This window comes from Argiope bruennichi, chromosome 6 (genome assembly GCF_947563725.1).
Source record: "Argiope bruennichi chromosome 6, qqArgBrue1.1, whole genome shotgun sequence".
NCBI classification, from domain to species: domain Eukaryota; kingdom Metazoa; phylum Arthropoda; class Arachnida; order Araneae; family Araneidae; genus Argiope; species Argiope bruennichi.
The window spans coordinates 134,538,975-134,561,142 of NC_079156.1; the positions used below are offsets into that span (position 1 = coordinate 134,538,975).

Genomic DNA, 22,168 nt, shown 5'->3' on the forward strand with positions numbered 1-22,168 from the left:
ACTTTAAGGCTATTTAAGCAATCTCGTGATCATGAAGTGAAAGATAAATCCTCTGAGAGAAATGATCTTTCTTAGTTCTCGTCTATCTACCAGCATCAAAATTAAAATATCTAATATATAAAAATGAATTTTTGTTAGTTCGTATTTTATGCGTTGCCGTATCGTTCATCCGACAGCGATAAAACTTTACCAACTTATTGCTTGCACTTGCGCGAAGGTAATTGGCACAGTACAAATATCATATCTAAAGTAAAAAAATAGAATAAATGTTATTTATACTTCTCCTTTATACATCATTCAATTTCAATGAATGTATTCATATTGACAAGAAAATAAGTATCATCCTTTCTATCATTCCTAATTAAACAAGATAGTTATTTCAAACGATATTTACAAAATTATTTCTTCTGCGCAACGCACCGGGTACCAGCTAGTTTAAAGTAACAAAAAATTAAGGAGTATTGACCAGCATCGCGTACACGAGGCTCTACTGCTCTTGTGTGTTACAAAATTTGACATGTCTTTGGAAATAAGTGTTTTCGCTGCACAGTATGCTATTAAGAGTTGGCTCATCATCACGCGTTGCACAAGACGGGAAAATGACACCGTGTTGAAAAAGCATTCAGAGGAAAATCGTTGAAAAAAGTTTCCATTTCCTTTCCAGAGATATGAAGATATAAAATAGACATTTCCGCGTCCGATAAAAGGAAAGAGAGTTAAAGTGTTAATGAGTTGGACATATTACATTGTGTTAGAAAAATTGTTAAAAAAAGAAAAATTCGGTCACACAATGTATGTACGAATATGCATTGTGTGTGTGTGTGTGTGTGTGTGTGTGTGTGTGTGTGTGTGTGTGTGTGTGTGTGTGTGTGTGTGTGTGTGTGTGTGTGTGTGTGTGTGTGTGTGTGTGTGTAGATAATTCACAGATGCGGGTGGCTATTCTTTATTATTTTGTTGACATGTACAAATAAGTCATTTGAGTACATGGAACATTAATTAATATTAACAAAAAGCTAAAAACAAAGCACAGGGAAATACCAACATTATGGCATAGTTGGATAACATTTAAAAAACGTTCGTCTTCATTATTAAGATGTTGAAATGAATTATTGGAATATGATAATGAGATGGAAATTTAGACAGTGGCTATTAATTGATTTGAAATTATAAGGAAACAATAAAAAATTATATTTATCCAAAAATTCAAATTAAGGAAACTGCATCTAAAAATAAAAATAGAATGAGAAAATGATAATTTAAATTAAAATTAAAAATGGCAACATAAAGGTTTTTTTTTGTTATTTAACAGTTTTAATAAACAATACATAAAGTGGCTAATTTTTACAAATAAAGTGATAATATTAATTATATAGTTTAAATTTATGGTTATAATTAAAAAGTTTGATACGTTTAATATATAAATACATGAAATATAAATATCAATATATAAATACATGAAAGTTGAGTTAATCTCAAGAATAGAGGGCCTTCAAACGGAAATTTGTGAGCCACACGACATACACTAAGTAGAAAATAGCGGACACAGTGGGCACAAATATTTAAACAGAAAAATAATACTTTTGAAATTTTGTAGTTGAACTACGAATTAGCCAGAACAAATTCGAATTGGATACGATATATTTACATTATTAGTAATAGGCGATTCAAAGGGCTAGAAAAAAAAATTCGAATTAAAAATATTGAAATTAGCCAAGTTTCCTTTTTTCCAGTTTTTTTTTTTTTTGACAGCTTTTTTATAATTAAAAGACTCAGAACAAAATTTACGATATATGCACCAAGTGATAATATTCATCTACAAAATATAAAATATATATACTCAGCATTTCCAAATAAAAATGATACGTGAGCGGTCAAAATATGCACCTCGTCCAGAAAAAGTAACATTATGTGGTTAATTAATGACGGATTAGAGCAATAAAACGCTCCAACTATTCAAATTTAAGTGAAACTGTAATCTTATAATGAATAAATGGTAATTTACATTATAACAGAAGCCATGAAATATTTTAAATCATTCATAAAGTCGGGGAAGGAGAAAAAAAAAACTATAATGAAGTCAAAAGTATTAATAACTTTTCAAATCAAAATTAATAACTAAATAAGATGAAAATATATTCCATTAGAATGCAAAGAACGTGGAAACGCGAACAATTTTAAATGAAGTGCTTGCAGTTCAAAACTGAAAAAGGCTAATGAAATGTAAATTCATTTCACACACCTAAAACAACTTTGGAACAGTTTAGATGTAAAAAATAGCGAACTAAAAAGCACGGTCAAATCAGTAAGTATTCAAATCAAGCATGAGACGAAACATTCTAAGAGTAATTATAATTTACTCTAACATAAATCATAACCGGTTCGAGCAGTCATTAGTAAATGATACTGATAAGAGGACGAAATCTAAATCAGTTTCAGTTAGTCACGCCTTGTTAAGGTATACTGACTTTTCGAAAGTAATTTTGATTTCAAAGAATTTATAACTCAAATAAAACAGATTGTATTGTTAGACATTTAAATTACATAAAAATTTTCATGAGAGAGAAAAGTTCTCGGAAATTCAATTTGTTTAGCGTTATATAAAGATAGCAATAAATGAAAAATAAAAATAAGATATATTCTGCAAAGTATTTAATTGTTAAATTTCATATTAGTATGTAATTTATAATATGAAGTTTAAAATTATTAAATAAACAGATAAGGGAATAAATAAATCGACTGGCGTTAATACAAATCCTTCAAAGTTATCAACACTACATTAATGATTATTTATTACAGTAAGATTTAGTAATGTTGATGTTTCTCGCAGGTATTTTTCAGCAATTGAAAAAAACCTCATCAGTGATGCACTCTTAATTTGAATTCTTATTTTTAAAAGATGGACTTTTTAAAATTTAATTTAAAAATTAGTCTCTTATTATAGTTACTGTAATTAATACATAAACAACTTTATTTCATATATTTAGTAAAAAGAGCGACGACGTAGGAGGGAATAAGAGAAATAACTAAAATATCTATTATATCGCTATGGACGTCTGTGGCAATGTCGAGATAAATAGATAACTTTTTCAAAAAAAAAAAAAAAAAAGAAAGAAAGAAAGAAAAGAAAAGAAACTTTCACATATACTCATAAGACAAGATCTTACAAATTACAAATTATTAGTAAATAGACCACTTTTGTGTAGTTGTAATATTCATAAATTCAGACTCAGAGAGGTCTAATCATTTAAATTCATTAAAATATTAATTTAGAAATAGTTGGGTAATTATTACAATTTTCCTTTGCACGCTTCTTAGACAGAAAAATAATAAAAATATTAGATTCCTCTACCTTTCAAAAATACAAATAGTTGCTGACAATGAAAAAAACGAATTAAGGAATATCAATCATAAGAGCAAAAGTAATATCTGAAATGAAATTCAAACAAAAATCGGCGTAAAAAATTATATCTACATTCATAATTGTAGTCACATTACATGCGTTCATTCAAATAGTGTTATGAATTCATAATTTTGAAGTGTTTTTCATAAAAAAAAATAATCTGTAGATATAATTAGATTTAATAAAAATCTACAATACTGAATATTTAAAATAAACCAATCCAAACCAAATTTTACTTAAAATAAATTACTTTTTTCTACTTGAAAGAAACTTTTACAAATTTATTACTGAATTTTGTATAACTGATTTTTAAATTTGAATTCATATTTCATATCATTATATTTGAATGTTATTATATATTCAAATTTTAGATCTGAGAAAAAAAATTTCTCAAAATTCTTCTTATTTAGATTTCTTTTATGAATGTAAAAACAAAACAATGAATTAAAAAGTAAGAAAACCAAAAGAATAAAACCGGGGAAAACCGAAGCACACACATCGTTTCTTTTTCTTATTCTTATTAAAAGTTTTTTTTAAATATACATTTCCACATATTTAAAGCAAATTAAATCTTTTTCTAAATTCTGAATATTTTTTTATTCGTGAAAATTCTGAATGTTTAGATTTTTTATGAAGATAAAAATTAAAAAAGAATACGAGGAAAAAAGTAAAATGTATCAAAATTTTAAAAATGCAGACGATTTTCTAAAACGGAAGAGAAACAAGTCGAAGAAAACAAATTATAAGAATGAAATACATCAAAATGGCGCAGTGAAGACAAATGGAAACACAGTTCGTTTCCGGTTCCTGTACGGGAAGGGTACTTCTGGGTAAAGACGAGGAAAAAAACACAAAAACACGCGCTCTTGCTTCCTCCTGATAGGATTCAGAAATGAAATCTTCGCGCTCCACGTGGTCCCCAGAAGATGCTGTTCTGAAAGGAAACGGATGTTAGAAGTACCATTTCGCGCCTATATGAGTCGCAAAAGAATTCATTTGCCTTTTATGTAAACCGCCCGAATCTGCAAAAAATAATAAAAACAGTCACCAGCATCTGGGAATTATCTACAAAGAACACACATATACAAAAAAAAAAAGTAAGTTTCTTGAAGGAACTGAGCTGCATATTACATCAAGGTTTGCTATGAATAAAGAAGCAATTGTAAATTCTAAGAAAAAAATTATTGAATAGTCTGTCATATCTCTTGTAATTGGACAGAGTGGACATAGGAAGTTTAGCTGGGTCGGAAGTTAAAGAAAAATAATGCAAAATAAATCTGAATACTATCCAGTAAATTATATTTTTGTTTAAATCAAAAGTTATTTCAAAAAAAAATACACACTTGTATCTTTTTCCTATTATCATCGATATATTTATAAGTATGTCTATTTCCACTCCCCCCACCCCATTTGTTTTATGTTCGCTGCATATTCTTTCTTCCATTTAAATGGTAAGAAAAAAAATTAATACTTTTAAAACACTTAAATGAAACTAAAAGTCAGAATTTATATATTTTATTTTTAAATATAAAAGTGTTAATTTTCAGTCATGTCACTAGCCATTTACTTTCAGTTCTAAACGGAAAATAAAAAGACTTTCTGTCTTCCAATATCCCCCCACTTCCATGTTATCAACACATTTAAAACATAATCTTAAAAGCAATGTCCTACTTTATCTTATCACATTACTAACCATCGTTTTCCTGTTTTAAACGATTACAATAGCTGATAAAATTACTTTTTAAAGAGACCTACTCCTTTGAATCTACTAAGACAACTAATTGAATAAAATATTTCAAATATATGTGTTTTGAAATATAACATAGTTATATTTATTTGTCCAAAATGATATTTCATTCAAAATTCTAAAAATATGTTGATATTAAACAATATCCATTTGAGTTTCAGAAGAAAATATATGACTATTTTTTTAAGTCGCTCTCTTAGGTTATAAATTGTATGCACTGAAAATAATTAAATTATTTTTAATGCATCTATACAGTTACACAGAATACTGCTTATTTCCTCCTATTTTTATATAAATTCAAGTGATATAAGAATTTAATGAATCAAGCGAAAAGATATTGTATCTTCCTTCATAAGTAATGCGATATGAAATTCATGAAAAAAATCATTCAGATCCTCCACAACCCTTCTCCTCCTTAAGAAGAATGAAAAGTTACTTCTTAAATAGCAAGTGCTCACGAAAATTTTGCATTCAAAATTTTGCTTAAAGTTTTTATTAGACATTAATCAGAATTTTAACGTTTCATTACTAATTAAGAAAATTTTTAAACGATTTTACACTGCTTTTTAATTATATCATTTTTTTTTTTTTTTTTTTGTAAAATTCCCAACCGCTTATTTTAATTGTGTTTTTAAAAATATCTTTAAGAATAGTTTTTTTAAAAAAAACTTTCCATTGTTTTAGCGATTGTAATGAAACTCACGAGAGTTGAGATGACATTTAATAAACGCGTTTGTGTATGTATTTAAGAAATCGCAGCAATATAAATAAGACAGATTTTAAAAATAAAATAAAGATAGACGAACCAAGAGCTGTAGACATTTCCATGCTGCGATGTTTTGGATAAGGAATTGCAATTGCCTTCGCATTCTTGGCTTTTAACCTCTCTCTAATAACTTCTTATAAACAAGTCGTAGACTCCATATTATGAAATTCCATGTTATGATTTCATTTCAAAATTTGGAAAATCGTTTTCATTTATATTTTTCTCATCCGAATTAATTTTGTTAATTACGACAACTTTAAAAGCCACAAAATATTTTTGCGCTATTTATTCAAATATTATTATCATAATTCTAAGAATATGTAAATTAATTAAAATGCAAGTGAAATGATAGTTCATATTAAAATTATTATAATATTTACTTGATTTTAACGAGTTTCAGTTCTAGAAGACTTAAAAAAAACATATTAAATTAACAAAAAACGTTTACCATGTTAATAAAAGCAATACGAGGGTTACGGATGTTACAGTGGATTTTCAAAGCTATTTATAAAACAATAATTGTTTCTCATCGTTACAAATTGCTGTGAAAGAAAATTATGAGCGCCAGAAGGTTAATATCCAGATAAATTCAACACAGATGAATGATTTACAGAACCATTAAACGAATCAGTGTCAATAAAGAGACAATGAGGCTTCCGATGAAATTCAAACGATTTTTTGTCTGGATTTTAAAGCAACAAACGTATTCATTAAGAGTCATTTTTCCTCCATTTCAAGAATGCACCTTCAGTTCTGAGAATATTACAAATTTTACACTGTTATTATGTGATGATCAGATAAATAAAAGATTATGAAAATCGAATGATTCACAACATGGAAGAAATAAATAGAATTTGTCTAACATGAACTCATATTAACATAACTCATATTATACGTATATATTATTACATTAATTTTTTCCCCTTTTGAATTAAATCTGGATTTTAAAATGAATGCAGCAAGAGACGATTTTAAAATGATACAGTAAGAAAAAACTTGAATTTTTAAGCAACAAAAGATAAGTAAAAATATATTGCTAATATTTAATTGTTTTAGTTAATAATGCATTATTAATAAATAAAGGATAAGTTATTTTAACAAATAAAGTTATGATAGACATTTTTTTTAAATTAAAAAATAAATTAATTACGTTCTATAAACAACTTAACATTTTCAATATAACAATAGTATAGTAAAAAGAAAATAAACACAACTTGCATCTTATACTGTGGTAAGTCGTTTTAAAAAAAAGAAGAAATCCGATGTTTTTACCGATTGAATATAGTGAGTGCAAAGCAATAAAATACTCGAATGCAAGGCAATAAAAAATAATCGCGTAAGATCACTCAGAGGATACAGTTCAGCGCTACTTTATAAACAAATTCAGCAAAAAAGAGGCAAATTTTAATTTCAAATTATATTTAATCAAAATTATTGGAATTATAAAAGATATTTTATCATTACGCTAAAAGGAAATTCAAAACATCAGAAAAGAAAAAAGTAAAGTTAAAAGCGTTCGATTTAATCCAAGTGCTACTGTAGTACAAAATTTAAGTTTTTTAAAAAAAATTTGTGGACAGATAAAGAGCACTTCACGAGACATCGTCGAGGTCACTCATAGCACGTGTGATCTAACGGCTTCCAGTCTCGTGCATATGTAACTTCCCATCCTTTTTGCTACTGTAAAAAAATGCATCAGATTCAAAAATTGACCGGGTTCTTTTGTCATATATTAAGAAAAAAGAAAACGAAATACATTGATGACAAGAAACATGCATACCGCGAAACTCAACATATCAATTTATTAAACTGTCCAATTTCAAAGGTCAAAGTGTCATCTAGATCGTGCCAGGTTTATATTTGGAACACTATCAATTTATTCCGTTTGATTGATTCATTAGAAGCAGTTTATTCGGGAGGTAGTTGGGTTGTAGGCAAGGGGTGACACTGCTTCCAAGTGAGCTTCAAATTTTAGCATACTAATTGTATATTAATTTTGAACCAAAAAATTTAACAATTTTAATTTCTAATATGATAAATATAAAAAATAATATTAGAACTTGTAACTGGGAATCACTGACTTTGTTGCACAAAAATGTATCTATGTAATGATATTTTTAAATCTAATTTAAACTTAATTAATTTCCTAACTTTAATATTAATTTAACCCATATTAACAACATTCTATACTGGTCTCTTATTTCCTGATCCAATTCCACCTTTTTTATTATTTAATTAATGTTCGGAGCTCTGTAAAAATGCTTAAATCAGCATTTTCACACTCTCCAAGTGAAGATATAAAAATCTGTCAAGATATACGAATTCTTTTAAAAGTTACCTATTTCTGCCTAACCTAAATTGAGACGTGTAAAGAAATCCCTGTTAGAATCTCACAGTATAAAATCACCTGGAAAAATATTTCGTGCCCTTTCCCTCTTTTGCTCTTGCATCGTGCAACAGACTGACGTATCTCGTCGCTTCTTCCTTGTACATAAATTATGCCTCCCGGGATGGAATAAATCGAAAGTTTTAAAAATTCCAAAGTTTCTTCTATTCGACAATGAAACTGCTTAAAGAATATGTGTTTACTTATATATATTCGAATAGAGATAACAGTTAGAAATTCCTGCATTTCGAGTATAATACAAGTTACTACAGTATCGATAATAAAGTAAGAAGTTTCACGTTGCAATATGAAACGGCAGAATATCAGGTTCAGTTCTTTAATCACGTTGTATTAAAGAAAATCATATTTTGTACTGAAAATGTCACTGTGAATAATTTTAAAAACAATAATACAGTTTATATGGTGAAAATATATAAATGTTTCATGATATTATTTAAAATATTATATATATTATCGTATTTTTTGTAATAAGTAAATATGTAGAAAAGAATAAAAAATAAATCTATTTTTTATAAAATGCAGTTGTTAGAATTTATTATGTATATAATGAGATGTATCAGCAAAATTTTATTTTCAAAAAGACAAATTCGCAAAACTGGTAAATGTTAATCAAAGAACAAGTGACTTTTTTTTTAGCCTCGCGTATTTTCCTTGGACCATAAGTCTTGATATTCCTTCTAATTTCAGTTTTCATGGAGTATTAAATTATCCTGGATTAAGGTATGCCAATTTCTTAAGATGCACATGAAATACATGAACAATTGCATTTCCTTCCACTGATGGAAAGCAGGAGTTTAAATAGCAGTGTAATAGTGGTTGTCATTGTTAACATTGTCCGATTACAAAATCCCACTCCCAAAACTCTCAGGCGGTTCAAATAGGACATAATTATAAAAAGCATCTTCTTTACACATATGACGTCGGGCAAAGAAAAAAAAATCTAACTAAAGTATATAAGATAAACAAACAAGATAGAAGATAAACAAGCAAGTCTTACGCAAACAATCATAAAACATATGCCCTTTCATCATATGCTCTAATGGTTTTAAGATCAGCCTAAACATATGAGAGAAGAAATTAATTGAAGTTTTATATTTAAATTTGTATTTCAAAATAATCTAATAATTTTGTTGGTCCAATTATCGTTCCATCTGCTGCCATTTTTCTATTAGGAAAAGTCAAAATGGCACAGGCAGCCATTTCTGGAGCGTATCATCAAAATCTTTAAGAAAAGTTTACGATCTTATTGAAAAAAATGTCGAAATCTGAATGAATGACAAACTTCAGACATTAATTATCATGATATCTCGTGATCCGTCTTCAGTTCTTTTTTGTTCAAACTTCTTTGCTAACATCAACATATCACTGAAAAAATGAGAATATTTCTCACTCTTTTTAATTATGGTACGGCTCAAAATATTCGGGAAATCAACGACCATGAAATAAGAAATTAAAGGACATTTTTACTGGCATAAAAAATAGAGCATTCACATTTTTGTTGGCATGAATAAAATAATTTCTTGCAGTCGAAATTGACTAGTTAGAAAACAAGAAGAAAAAAAAAGAAAAAAACTGAAGTATTCGTTTCTATTACATATATTGTGTTCATAGATAAATACGCAATGAATTATTAAATGGTTTTTCATCTTAAAATCTTGTCGCAAAATTCAACCCCAAATACGAAGGAAGTACTATAACACATAAAGAAAAATTAAATGGAATCAACAAAGTTACAAGTTGTTAAAAACTTACTGTTTTATACTTTTGTCTTATACTTTTTATATCGTATGTAAGTAAATACTCTATTGTAAAAAAAATCAAAAGTATTTGGCTTTGATTTGCAGCCTTTTTCGGTTCATTTGTAGACTGTTCACAATTGCCACACTACCCTATTTCCCGGGTGCACAAGAGTTAACTATTATTCCATAAATGATGTTTTGAGACTAAGGGAAATCGGAAACAAAATCAATTACATTTTCTATTTTTTTCATTTAATTATTATTATTTGAAAATTGCAATATTTCCTCTTTCTGTAATTTGTTTGCTAGGAAAAAAAAATCATTTCTGCTCAGAGAAATTATTTCCAGTTATAATTTAACTTTCTCGTTTTTAAATATTAATTTACCATGATTTCTACTACAACCTGCAGAAGTTTACTCTTCCGCTAAGAAGATGAGGTGATAGCAATTCGAAAGATCAAAGTTTACCTTTTCTTTTTCAAGGTAACGAGTTGAAATTCTTCAAAACACAATTCAAGGTCACGCACACGTCCCCGCACCACTTCCTATGACACGTGACCTGATTTCAGGTTCCTTTGCTTCTACTTTCCACCGACAAAACAAATCCCGGGTATGATATGCGATTAGAATCAAAATGTATTGAAGGAATTAATTAATTGCAGACGATAACTCATTTCAGTTCGCACCAGCATTACAAAATGACACCAATTACTAGAACAATGGAACTAATTATGAACTAGAAATTGTGAACCTGTCTTTTCTTCATTGATTTTTCATTTCATGATTTTTGACATTCGATTTATTAAAAGGAAAAAAAAAAAAAAAAGAAATGCTGATTGTTTTCAGTGACGATTTTCATAACTGACATCTGATTTTTTTAATAATCATAAAATTTAAAATTTTATTAATAGAGTTTACATAAACTTTTTTGTATGCCTTAACTAATATTTGCAGTTTTTTCTAATTTTCAGTTTCTCGTATATATAATAAATTCTTCGTACGTAATTTAGCTTTTTTGAATTAACAAAACACATTTTAATTGAAAGACAAATTTCGTGAATAAGCAAACTTTTCTTTTTCCTTTCTTTCCTTCCCCCCCCCTTTTTCTTTTTTTTTAATGTCACAAATCTGAATTTCTTTGCGTATTAAAAGATCATATATGTTAATTGGTTTCATCTATTTTCGAAAAACAATGAAAGAAGTTTTTAATAAAAACTATAAATGATTTTAGGACAGTTATTTCGATTTTCCTATAAAAATAAAAAATAAAAATAAAAATAATAATAATAATAATAAAATAAGCTAAAAATTCTTCAGTTTCAGAGAATACAGCGCTCTACAAACGTGATTGAACTTTTGATGTTAGTTTTGCCTCTTTCTTTCTTTCTTTCTATCTCTCTCTCTTCGTTTTAATAATCAAATACGCAGTTTGATAATACCCACTTTCACAGTTTATAAACAGCCATTTTTTAATGCATTTCATGAAGCCCTACATTTTGCATATTACTTGAATGCATTTCTAGAGGTAAATATATTATTTTTAAATAAGGAATCCATCCAATCTTAAAACGACATCTTAAAAAATATCTGACACTGCTACTTTACAAAATTAATGCAAATCAGTTTTTTTTTTTAAAGGATAATTCAGAATCAGGTGATATGTAAATCAGTTGTGCAACGCCAAATTAATTTTGGAATACATTGCTCATGTTAGAACAAGAAAAGGCACGTGATGCCAAAGGCTCGCTTGAAATAAATTGTAGCTAAAGTTTAGCAGTGACGTTACAGAAATTGACTTCATTAATTTCTCTCAAAAATGTGATATTCTTTTATGGTTCCTGTCATGCTTCAAGGTTTAGATTTTCTATTTTATTCTTATTATTAATATTCTTTGATATTTTTTATTTTTTTAACATTATTTTATACATTTCATTTTGTGCATAGTAAATGATTTTTCACTAATTTGAAACACTAGTGATATTCTATATTTCCCAAAATTTATATCCGAATAATTTATTGAGTGTTTCTACCAAAAACAAGATCAAATTGCAAATAAAAATGTTAAAAAAATTAAATAAAATTTTATCAATGAAACCGCATTTTAAAAATTATAATAGTAGCGAATTTTGAATGCATTTATTCCCCAATCTTCAAATAATCATGATGTTTTTAATATATATATATTAACTAAGAACGGAAATGCAATAAACTGTGTTCATAGAAAAGTACAGAAACAGAGACAGGTGATGTGTAGGCGGTGAAAAATTAATCATAAAAAAGGTGCAACAGAAAGAATGTAGTTACAATGATTCACTTGAAACAATAGGAAGAAGTCACCAAATGTATGTAAACTGTTTGCAACGGGTGTTCACAGAAAAGCAACCGCGCCAAATCATTCCCACGAAACAGAAGGCGACTCTTTCTGCCTGGCAAAAAAAGAATCCTATCAACAAATGGAAAGATAGCAAGCACACTGTTTGTTTCGACTTAGATGTTCTTGAAGCTTTAGATTACTCCTCTATTTGTAATGGCTCAAAAAAAAAATCTAAGCTCGCTTTGTTCCATTTGCTTATTTGATTCTTTTGATAAAACATTGAAAGTATGAAATATCGAAAGAACTTCAAAAACGAAAAGATAAAATTCTGAATGACTAGATAAAATAATTTAATAATCGGATGTCCATTTAAAAACATCTGAAAATTTCTAATTTCGAAAAAAATATTTAATAAATTTTAAAATAAAATGTTTAAAAATAAAATGTTTTTATAAATGAATATAATTAGTTTTAATACATAGCAAGAGAAAATACTTTACTTTGAGCAAATTTTTTAATGCAAATTAAGACAGTGGCAAATTATGCCTTCAGAATTAATGAATTAAAAATAATTAGAGTAAATACCTTTATACTGCGTCACTCATTAATAAGCCGGTATCATTAGTCTGTCGTTTTATCTTGGATCCATTTCATTCAAATTCGTTTAATTGCGAGATTAAAAAAAATATTTATACTGTCGATAAGATATTTTATAATGCCTTGCGTAAAGCCACATTAGGAAAGTTTTTATGGATTATTAATTCAATCCATAGTGACCTTTTGGCCTTTCTGATTTTTTTTTATCAGAACAAGATTTTAGCATCTTCTTGCAAGTTTAAAATGAAATAAGAAATTTAAAATAAAGATAACCTTTGTTCTAAAAATTAATCTAAGATTTCGCAATACCAATCTAGTGATAAAATTTACATTTCGCTCTATGTTTTACAATAATAATTTTTCTTAAATTTTCAAATAAATAAATAAATATCTATATATTCTGGAAGTATGATTAAATTAACGGTAATTATTGGAGCGTGTTGTTCTATTATTTTTAAAAAAAGTGTTAAATTCATGGAATTTATAGAAATTTGAAATATTCTAAATTTTATTATATTGCTTGAAAAATTAATAATGTCTGAATTAAAAGCTGAATAATATAATAAAATGATGGCGAAATAACATTAAAAGGTAAATCTATATCATTATATTGTTAATCCAAAGTAAGTAATTGATCGCATATTAAACCAAGGCTGGATATAGCATCACTTTTATTAGTTCGTCGTTTTGGAGCGATTCTTTGAATGACAAGATTAAAGAATTTTTAATATATCAACAAGGATATGCTTTATTTGCAGATAAAATTATGGCACGCTTTATTTGCAAAAATAATCGCATAATCATAAAAAATTATTGAGACTTAAATAGCAGCATTTTGTTTTAAATTATAAATGATAAGAATAAGCATTTTTCTAATAACGTGATCTTTGCCCTATTTATCTCTAAGAAGGAAAAAGAAAATGTATATTGCATAATAGTTCAAAATAAGATACAAAGAAAAGCAGCTAATTGAAAACAATTTCCATCATGTTCGTATATTTATAAAGGCATTTAGAAAGCCAAACCTTATATCGGAGAATTGTAGCAATCGATAGTGCCGTAAAACTTAAAAATAGCACTTGCTTAAATTCACTTACCTTCGCTTCTCTGGCTAACTGCTTCATGAATTGAATATCCAGTTCTGCATTACAACCTTCGCTCATGCGAGCAGGTGACGGCAAGGAACTGCTCGAAGACGAGGCGGATCGACTTTTACGCATCGACCCGAATAGCATTGACATCTTGGAAGCGTCAAATTGCAAAGCATTCACTTGAAAACACTTTATAAATTTTCATTTCCTGATACAGATTTCACAAAGAAAAAAGAAAATGGAAGAAATATTCTCACGTCAGATGCTCCGTTAAAGTAAATGCCATTTCGAAATTCCAAACAATTTTCAAATATTCAGCATCCTTGGCAAAATAATTATTCCACAAAATAAATATTTCCCAATATTCGCAGCAAACGATATTTCTTTCTGCTAATGATTAAACATTATCCATTTGTTATGACGGCAGACGATTTTTTCCGGCAAATATTACAATATATATATTATTATTTACATGAAAAACAGAATAATTTATATAGTTTTCAAATGGCACGGTTGTTTATATTCTTTTAATGAACAAGCACTTCTAATAAAGCGAAAATGCCGGGATTGTTTACTTCAGTTTAGTATTTTCCACCTAAGCCGGGTATGGCACGAAACATGATTTCACCTCCACCAAAAAAAAAAATTCGATTAATACTTTTTCCAAATCAAAACCGCAAAAGCAAACGTCATTCAAAACAGCCTCATCGTGATATTTTCACCGAAGTTGATTTAATCCTTCATCGATAGCGGAGTGACATGCAAAAAGAACAAATTAGAACACGATTATCAGTTCTTTGACACTTAAAAAGCGTCTGCTTTCCACAAGCAGCAATGCGAGACAGCTGATAGCGGTCGGCGGGAAAGCCATCTGCAACTGTTTCCAATGGCAACGCCAGTGGTGGCCGGAGTGTGACGTCACAGTCGCGGGAAACGCTGTGGAGGGATGGATCTCTAATTCAAGGGAGGTTGAGAGCGATACATTATCGCCTGCGTATTTCGAACCGACTAACGATCGAATATGGAAAACGCGCAAATGGAATGGCGTGCTGGAAGCGGCGCGAATGCACTGATAAATGGAAAGTTACTTTTTTTATTATTATTTTCTTTTAATAGACATGCGTTTTTTTTTTTTTTTCATTCTTGGAATAGTTACTAATTTGAACTAGTGTTTGTACAAGAATGTTAAAGAGAAATTTTTTTCCAAGTGATCTTGACTTTTTTTTTTCATGCTTTTTCCAAAGTAGTCATGTTTATATTGGGTGAAATATGACACGATATGGGTGAAAAAAAAAATAAACAACAGCTAATCTTTTTTGGTGGCAGATGGTTCACTAAGCGGAGTTTTATATATATATTTTTTTCTCCCTCTCATGAAATAAAGGGAAGTCAAGAGAAATATAACACCGCGGCGAATGACTTTCAAAGCGTCAAATTTCCCAACTACTTAAAGGATGATTATTTCTGAAAAAGAATCGATAAATCATTGGGCAATAATATCCATACTAAACAATACTAATTAGTTATAATAATGACATGAATTTTTTAAAACATTTTTGTATTAACTCTATCTGAATCCTTTACATTTTTTTTTCTGCATTACTCATATATTTACATAGATAAGATAAGCATTTGTTCTGATTTAAGATAATCACAAGAAGATAAAACTGAAGTAAGCATTCCGATTCAAAAATATGACTTATCTTTTGACTAATTTTTTGACTCGAAATGTGCATTATTATAATAGCTATTTCTCTAATATCTGTGGAATGAATATTTGGGTGATATTGTAAGTGAGAAAAAGTTATAGTAAATTTATTGAAAGCTAATTTTTAATATCCTTCTTAATTTATACAATTCGATGTTTTTAATTTATAAGATTCGTTATTTCAAAAGTATGTGGTTTATGTTTGCAAATCTAATATTTACTATTATCAATACAATAAATGAATTACATTATCTTTTAGAAAATTTAATTAGTGGATCAATTTTATAAAATAAATTTTCCAATTTTCAATGTATCCATTCGCTTAAAATAGTGTAGCTGACATTTAAAAAACAGAAATCAAACAGTTTAGGGTTAAATATTTTAAATATTACGGACAGAATATGTCGTCATCGATGTTCTAATAAAATTTAAGAAGTCAGCAAAAAAAATTATTTTATTCATGGTGTTTTAAAATGTTATTTTTGTAGCAAAAAAATATCATATATATAAATATATCATCAGTCTACAATATATATCCTGCACGAATATTGATTTGCACAATTTCTGGAGTTACAGACATAACATTTTAAAACAACAAGAACGTACAAACTTTTTTTTGAGGAAAAAACGGAAAAAGAAGATCTCAATTTGGCCCACTGACGATGTAATCTGAATGTAACGATATTGATATTTTTACTCTTTAATACCAAAAAGGTACCTAGATAGTCGAGTCGTTAAAATCTAGGCTGCCAAAGAATTTTTTTAACCGTCAATATCACTGTCAAATGAAATGAGAATTGTCACATACACTCGAGAAGAAAATCTCTCACGTGAAGCGATGCAGCAAATCTTATTTAAAACATCCTGCAGAGGCTGTCAAAAGCCTATTGACCAATTAGGGTGGGGTGGGGGGAGCAACGACTACATGATAATATGTTTATTGAAGCATGAAGCATAAATTTTGTTTGTTGTTCCTCAGATAAAAGCTTACAACGTCAGTGTATTAGTATTTTCAGAATGCTGTAAAATTTACAATTCATGTAAAAGTGTTATTTTCGCAAATTATATTGATTAACTCTGGAAATATCCACGCCTTATTAAACATGGCAGCAAAATAAACAAAACAAAAAAAAATCGCATAGAATTGCAAAAAAATAAAAATCAACATAAAATTCTACAAAAACAAAATATAATTCTTATTAATATTAACGGTTCTAGATGGTTTTTTAAAATAATTAAAGCATCTGCTACAGTTCACCTAAATATTTTACACATTATTATTTCAGATTTATCTTTTAAAATTTGAATTAAAGCGCGGTTTATACAGCGTATAGGCTTCAAGGCTTCTGTATAGCCTTGTCGAATTAATTTGTCTTTATTTTTTTACTTAGTTTAGTTTTTTTTAAAATTTATTTATTTGTTTGTTTTGTTGTACAGCAATAGATCTTGTCCTGCTAATTGTCTTTTGCCCTGGGTTATTTAACACATAAATATTTATTGCAATTCGGTCTACTTTCTGTTTACTTAAGATGCCATCTTTCTGTTAGCCATATATTTTGTGACGGTGCAAGACATCGTTTTTGAAATGTGAAAATACTTTGGTGATGCTTTTCCTGTTTTGAGGGATATTGAGTAGAAGATAATTAGAAGAACGAGATTTATTAGGAATCACTCATTAATTTATTGTCATTTGCAACTTTACATGAATTACGCACACAAAAAATACATAATTAATACGTCATTTTTCCGATAATCCGGAATTTTTCGACTTTAAAAAAAAGAATTTTTAACCATAATATTAAACAAAATTAAAGGAAATGTATAATTTTTAAATTTGCAAGAACAATATATTTACTTAAAAAAACGATATGTATTATGAGATATAAATCATGATATTTTTTTCATTTACAAAAAATGGCTTTATATTTCTTCTAGTGCCTCGTAATTATATAATGAATTTATAGAAAACTTTAATAACACGTGCAGATCTGCTTTTTATACCATCAAAAAATCAATAAGTCATAAAATGTGATATCATACTTAATTAGTTTTATCCATACGTCATAAAAAGGATGTATAAAATAGTAACGTTATCAGAGGATTTTTCAACAACATAAAGTCTTTTTTTAATATTAGCCATAAATCAACTTCTCGTCATCGTAAAAATGCGGCGAGACGTTTGCGGGAAGTAATACATGGGTGAGCAGACACTAAAAGTGAGATGATCAACGGCAAGCAGAGGTTGCTTAACAATGGAAATCGGTTCACTTTAATCTCGCATATACACAATGTAGAACCAAGAGTGGAATTTATATTGTACGACCCTATCAAATTGATTTTTATGCCTTAGACTTTCATAACAACTAGTAAATTATATTACTCAAAAATTGTTCAAAACAATCGCTCATTGCTTTACAAGGCAGACAAACAGATCAAGAGATATCAAATTCGGCACGTAATTATTTCTTGGGTAATAAGTGTTCAATTGGAAATTTTTTTAAAAAATTTCGATTCGATTTTTAATTAAAAATTGAAATTTATTGCTTTTTCTCAATAACTTTGGGAATGATTATTGCAGAGAAATTAATTACAACTCTTAATTTTTCTTAAATTGCTCGATGGCATCAACTTTATTTTACATTTTTTTTTCCTAATTCCAATCCATTTTCAAAAGTATTTTTTTTAAGTTTATAATAACACTTTTCATTGTTCGAGTTAATGTGTTTATACCCACGCATGTCACATATTAATTATATTGTTTATATCCTCTATACCGTACTACAGATAAAAACAATTTTTTAACAAAAAAATAGACGAATATAAAGATATAAAAACAGACGACTTACTATACTACATTGTCAAGCTACGATATATTGTACAAAATATTCGAAACTCTCTTAAAATATTTTAAAATCTCAGTCAATAATTGAAATAAAATGATGCTTTTCTTCAAAGAATATCGTTTCAGTTATTTGCTAATCGGTACAAAAAGTTATATGAAATATCTTCAAATCATTGTAAGTAAAATTTCAAACGCGTGAAAAAATGTGTTAACGGATATAAAATCTTTGAACAGTTTTTAAACGATCAAAGAAAAAAATTCTTTTGTAATCGTTTTACTATATTTATCGTTGTTGCTGTTTCTAATGGCACTTGTCATAGACAAGCCTGCTGACGAAGTGAGCGATTTTAAGCCGAGAGAGCGTCTCATGTTTTTAAGTAGCGCCATCTAGGGCCAAGAGTACATCTTAGCTACTCACGCATCACAACCCTTTTTAAGGGGCGGACTTCTTTCATCCATTTTATTCACACGCATCCACAGATCGTCATTTAGACCTGAATCAGAGAACGACCTCCTCTGAACCTGCACCCCAGCGGTATTACTCTCGACATGGAGGATTTTGTGACCACGGCAGATTTATACGTGCACCAGCCACCACGCACACGGAGAGTCTTCGGTGGAGGTTCGAACTCCACCGAAGGGAGTTGGTAGGGCGAATCCAACGCCCTACCAACCACGTTATCCCGGGCTCAATGTTTACCGTAATTACTCTATTCCTCATGTATATGACAATTTATTTCTCTTTTCTTCAGATTAGATTATTAATATATTAGATTTAATCTAAAAATCAGACTGTCATGGAGACTCATTTGAATTTGTGATTGATATTTAAGTGCTTTCTTTTCTTGCAGTTTTCATTTCTGGTATATGAAACAAACAATGTGAATATATAGTAATCATCAAAAGACCCGACGTCGTAATTTCGATGAAGTTTCACGCTTTTGAACTAACCGAGTCCGAAAAACACATTTTTTTTCGGTCTTCGAACTCGATAACTGATGATACTTGTTGAGAGTCTTTTCCCCTAAATTTGTAAATTATTATCAAATTTTGAACAAGATTCATCCATGGGAATCTATCTGTCCGTCCATCCTTATGAATAAATACCATACCTCAAAAACGCAAGTGAATAAAATTGAATTTATAGATTTACCTTTAGACTTGCAGATCTCTATCATGCATCAAAGAGTTGACGGACTGCCCGTATGTTTGAGTGTGTTTGCACTCACAATGTGTGCAGTGTTCTTGTGAATGTGTTTCACACACACCACTGAATTTACATTTTTGGAATGTGGCCTCTGTAATAAAATTGTCGATATGCATCAAATTTAGATCCGATTCCTTACCATCTATTCAATGCTCATTATTCCTCAATGTACTTACTATAAAGCACAAAAAGGGCTAAACTGCTTTAGAGTAAGAGAAAGTCTCAAGAATACACTCCCTATAGTTTTTAAATTGAATTTATTTAATTTAAAAATTGATTAAAAAAATCTTTTACAAAATTTCTGACTTGAAGAAAAAATTTTATTATATTTTTTTCATACCCAAAGTTTACAATATATATATGCATATGAGTGTATGTGTGTGAGTCATGGTATTTCTTAATGAAATATAAATCATAATTTATTTCCTACTTTTTATCTTAAATTAGCCCATATTATTTAATTTTCTCTTATTTCCTAATCCAAAACTCACTTCTTATTTCTAATGCACGCACTGCAAAAAAAATTGCTGAGTCTGTCATTTTCATGCTACAAGCGAAGGGCGAAAAATCTCTATCGCCCACTCTATAACTTCCAAAGATACCCATGATTCCCTTTCTTGAATCGACACGCGTCAAAGAAATCCCTATAAGAAGCTCTAAGTAAAAGCACCAAGGGAAAACTTTCTCACATTTTTCTCTTGAATCTTGATGTAAACAGACGTATTTTATTGGTTATTGGATATTTATTTTATAAAAAATGAATTGATGTCATATTTCTAAATTGCTATTCAAATAATATGATCACAACATTTTTATAAATCTTCATTTTTTGGACTTATTTTAGTGCAAAAACTATTCTGGTATTATTGTTTTTTATGGTAAGTAAAAGAAAAAAAAATATTTTCTGAATTTCTTTAATTTACTTGAGAATAAAATAACTCGACTAACAACATGGATGAAAATGTAATAGATCCTTGCACTTAAATTCTGGAACTAAATCAACTTTTGGACGAAATTCGCTAATGGGAATCTTATTACGCTATTATTAATCTTAATCTACTTATCTATTAATTAATCTATTAATCTTATCTATTCATCTTAATCTTATTACGCTAATGGGAATCTTACCAAAGCGTGCCACTCAGTGGACGAAGAAAAAAAAATCAAAGAAAAATACTTAAGAATAAAAAAAATTGAATGAAATAATAATTGTTTTTAATAAATTAATTGTAATTAAAAATTAAAGCTCAAGTTTAATTTTTTTGAAAATTCAATATTTAATAACTTATACTATGTATCCCCTAATCTTATTTATAAATATTCGTATGTATTTTGTTGGAAATGTAAAAATTTATCAATGTAAAATGAAATAAAAAGGATGCTTAATTTTAAACAGTTTTTATTTATTTATTTCTACGGACTGAATTCTCCTTTATTTGCATATAATATATTTTATTTGACTAGAAATCAGTTTAGTTTGTTCACAGTATTTCTGAATAATATCCAAATGCTTTGTCTGACCTTATACACCTCAAGGAGAACTTTCTGTCCAACGTCCAGACGTACTATTGATTTCACCAGACTGGCGCTTTATATAAATGTGTTTTTTTTCATTATCGTAATGCAGATGGCAAGGATCATGCAGTAGAATTGAGATTTTGATGAAACGTACGCATTATGTTCAGATACAAATATTTAGCTACAAAGGGCAAAATTCAGGTATTTAGAAAACGATTTAAAGGAAATTTGAACGTCCAATCAGAAATATTGTAGATTTGATAATATTTAAGGCTTGATTCATTTGTCTTGTCTTGGTCTGCAATGCTTGCACCAGTCATTGTTTTCATTGTGTTTAAAGTTTTACTGAAATAATGCAAGCCTTAAGGTATCTGAGTAGATTCGGTGAAGAATTTTTTTTTCATATTATACATAAAATTTTTTTTATTGTACCAAATAGTTAAAACAGACTTGAAAGGTGGAAGAAAAAATACACTGATTACTTTAGTTTTTGAAAAAAAAATGCTTATTTAGTAATAATTTTGATTTCCCCTATATATATCTTGAACTACATAAAATGTAGCAGAGCACAAGATAAAAATTATTTAATAAATAAAAATTTTATAAACACTTAAAGTTGCCTTAATGTTTTTTTTCATAATATGTATATAAAACATGTCTAAATAAGGCTCTCTTAAAATCCGCGATCTATCATACCCTCAAAGGTTTTGATACATGCATACCAAATTTCATGACATTTTATTGACTTGATTTTGAGATATCATGTTTTCCGTGAATCAATCAAAGTGAAATATTCATTCTTCAGAAAATGCGTTTAAATATTGTACTTGTA

At 28.4% G+C, this 22,168-nt stretch overlaps 1 protein-coding gene across 3 annotated transcripts in view; it reads right to left on the reverse strand.

Annotated features, from left to right (window-relative positions):
• Nucleotides 1-22,168, reverse strand: part of LOC129971409 (rhotekin-2-like) — a 112,985-nt gene that overhangs the window by 42,722 nt on the left and 48,095 nt on the right. Inside the window, exon 1 of one of the 3 annotated variants that reach the window (XM_056085154.1) lies at nucleotides 14,068-14,942. The exons of the other annotated variants lie outside the window; for them this stretch is intronic. Within the exon in view, the coding sequence (XP_055941129.1) occupies nucleotides 14,068-14,211 (144 nt within the window). The 5' untranslated portion in view covers nucleotides 14,212-14,942. Of the gene's footprint in view, nucleotides 1-14,067; nucleotides 14,943-22,168 lie in introns of those variants that run through there. 3 annotated transcript variants of the gene reach the window in all.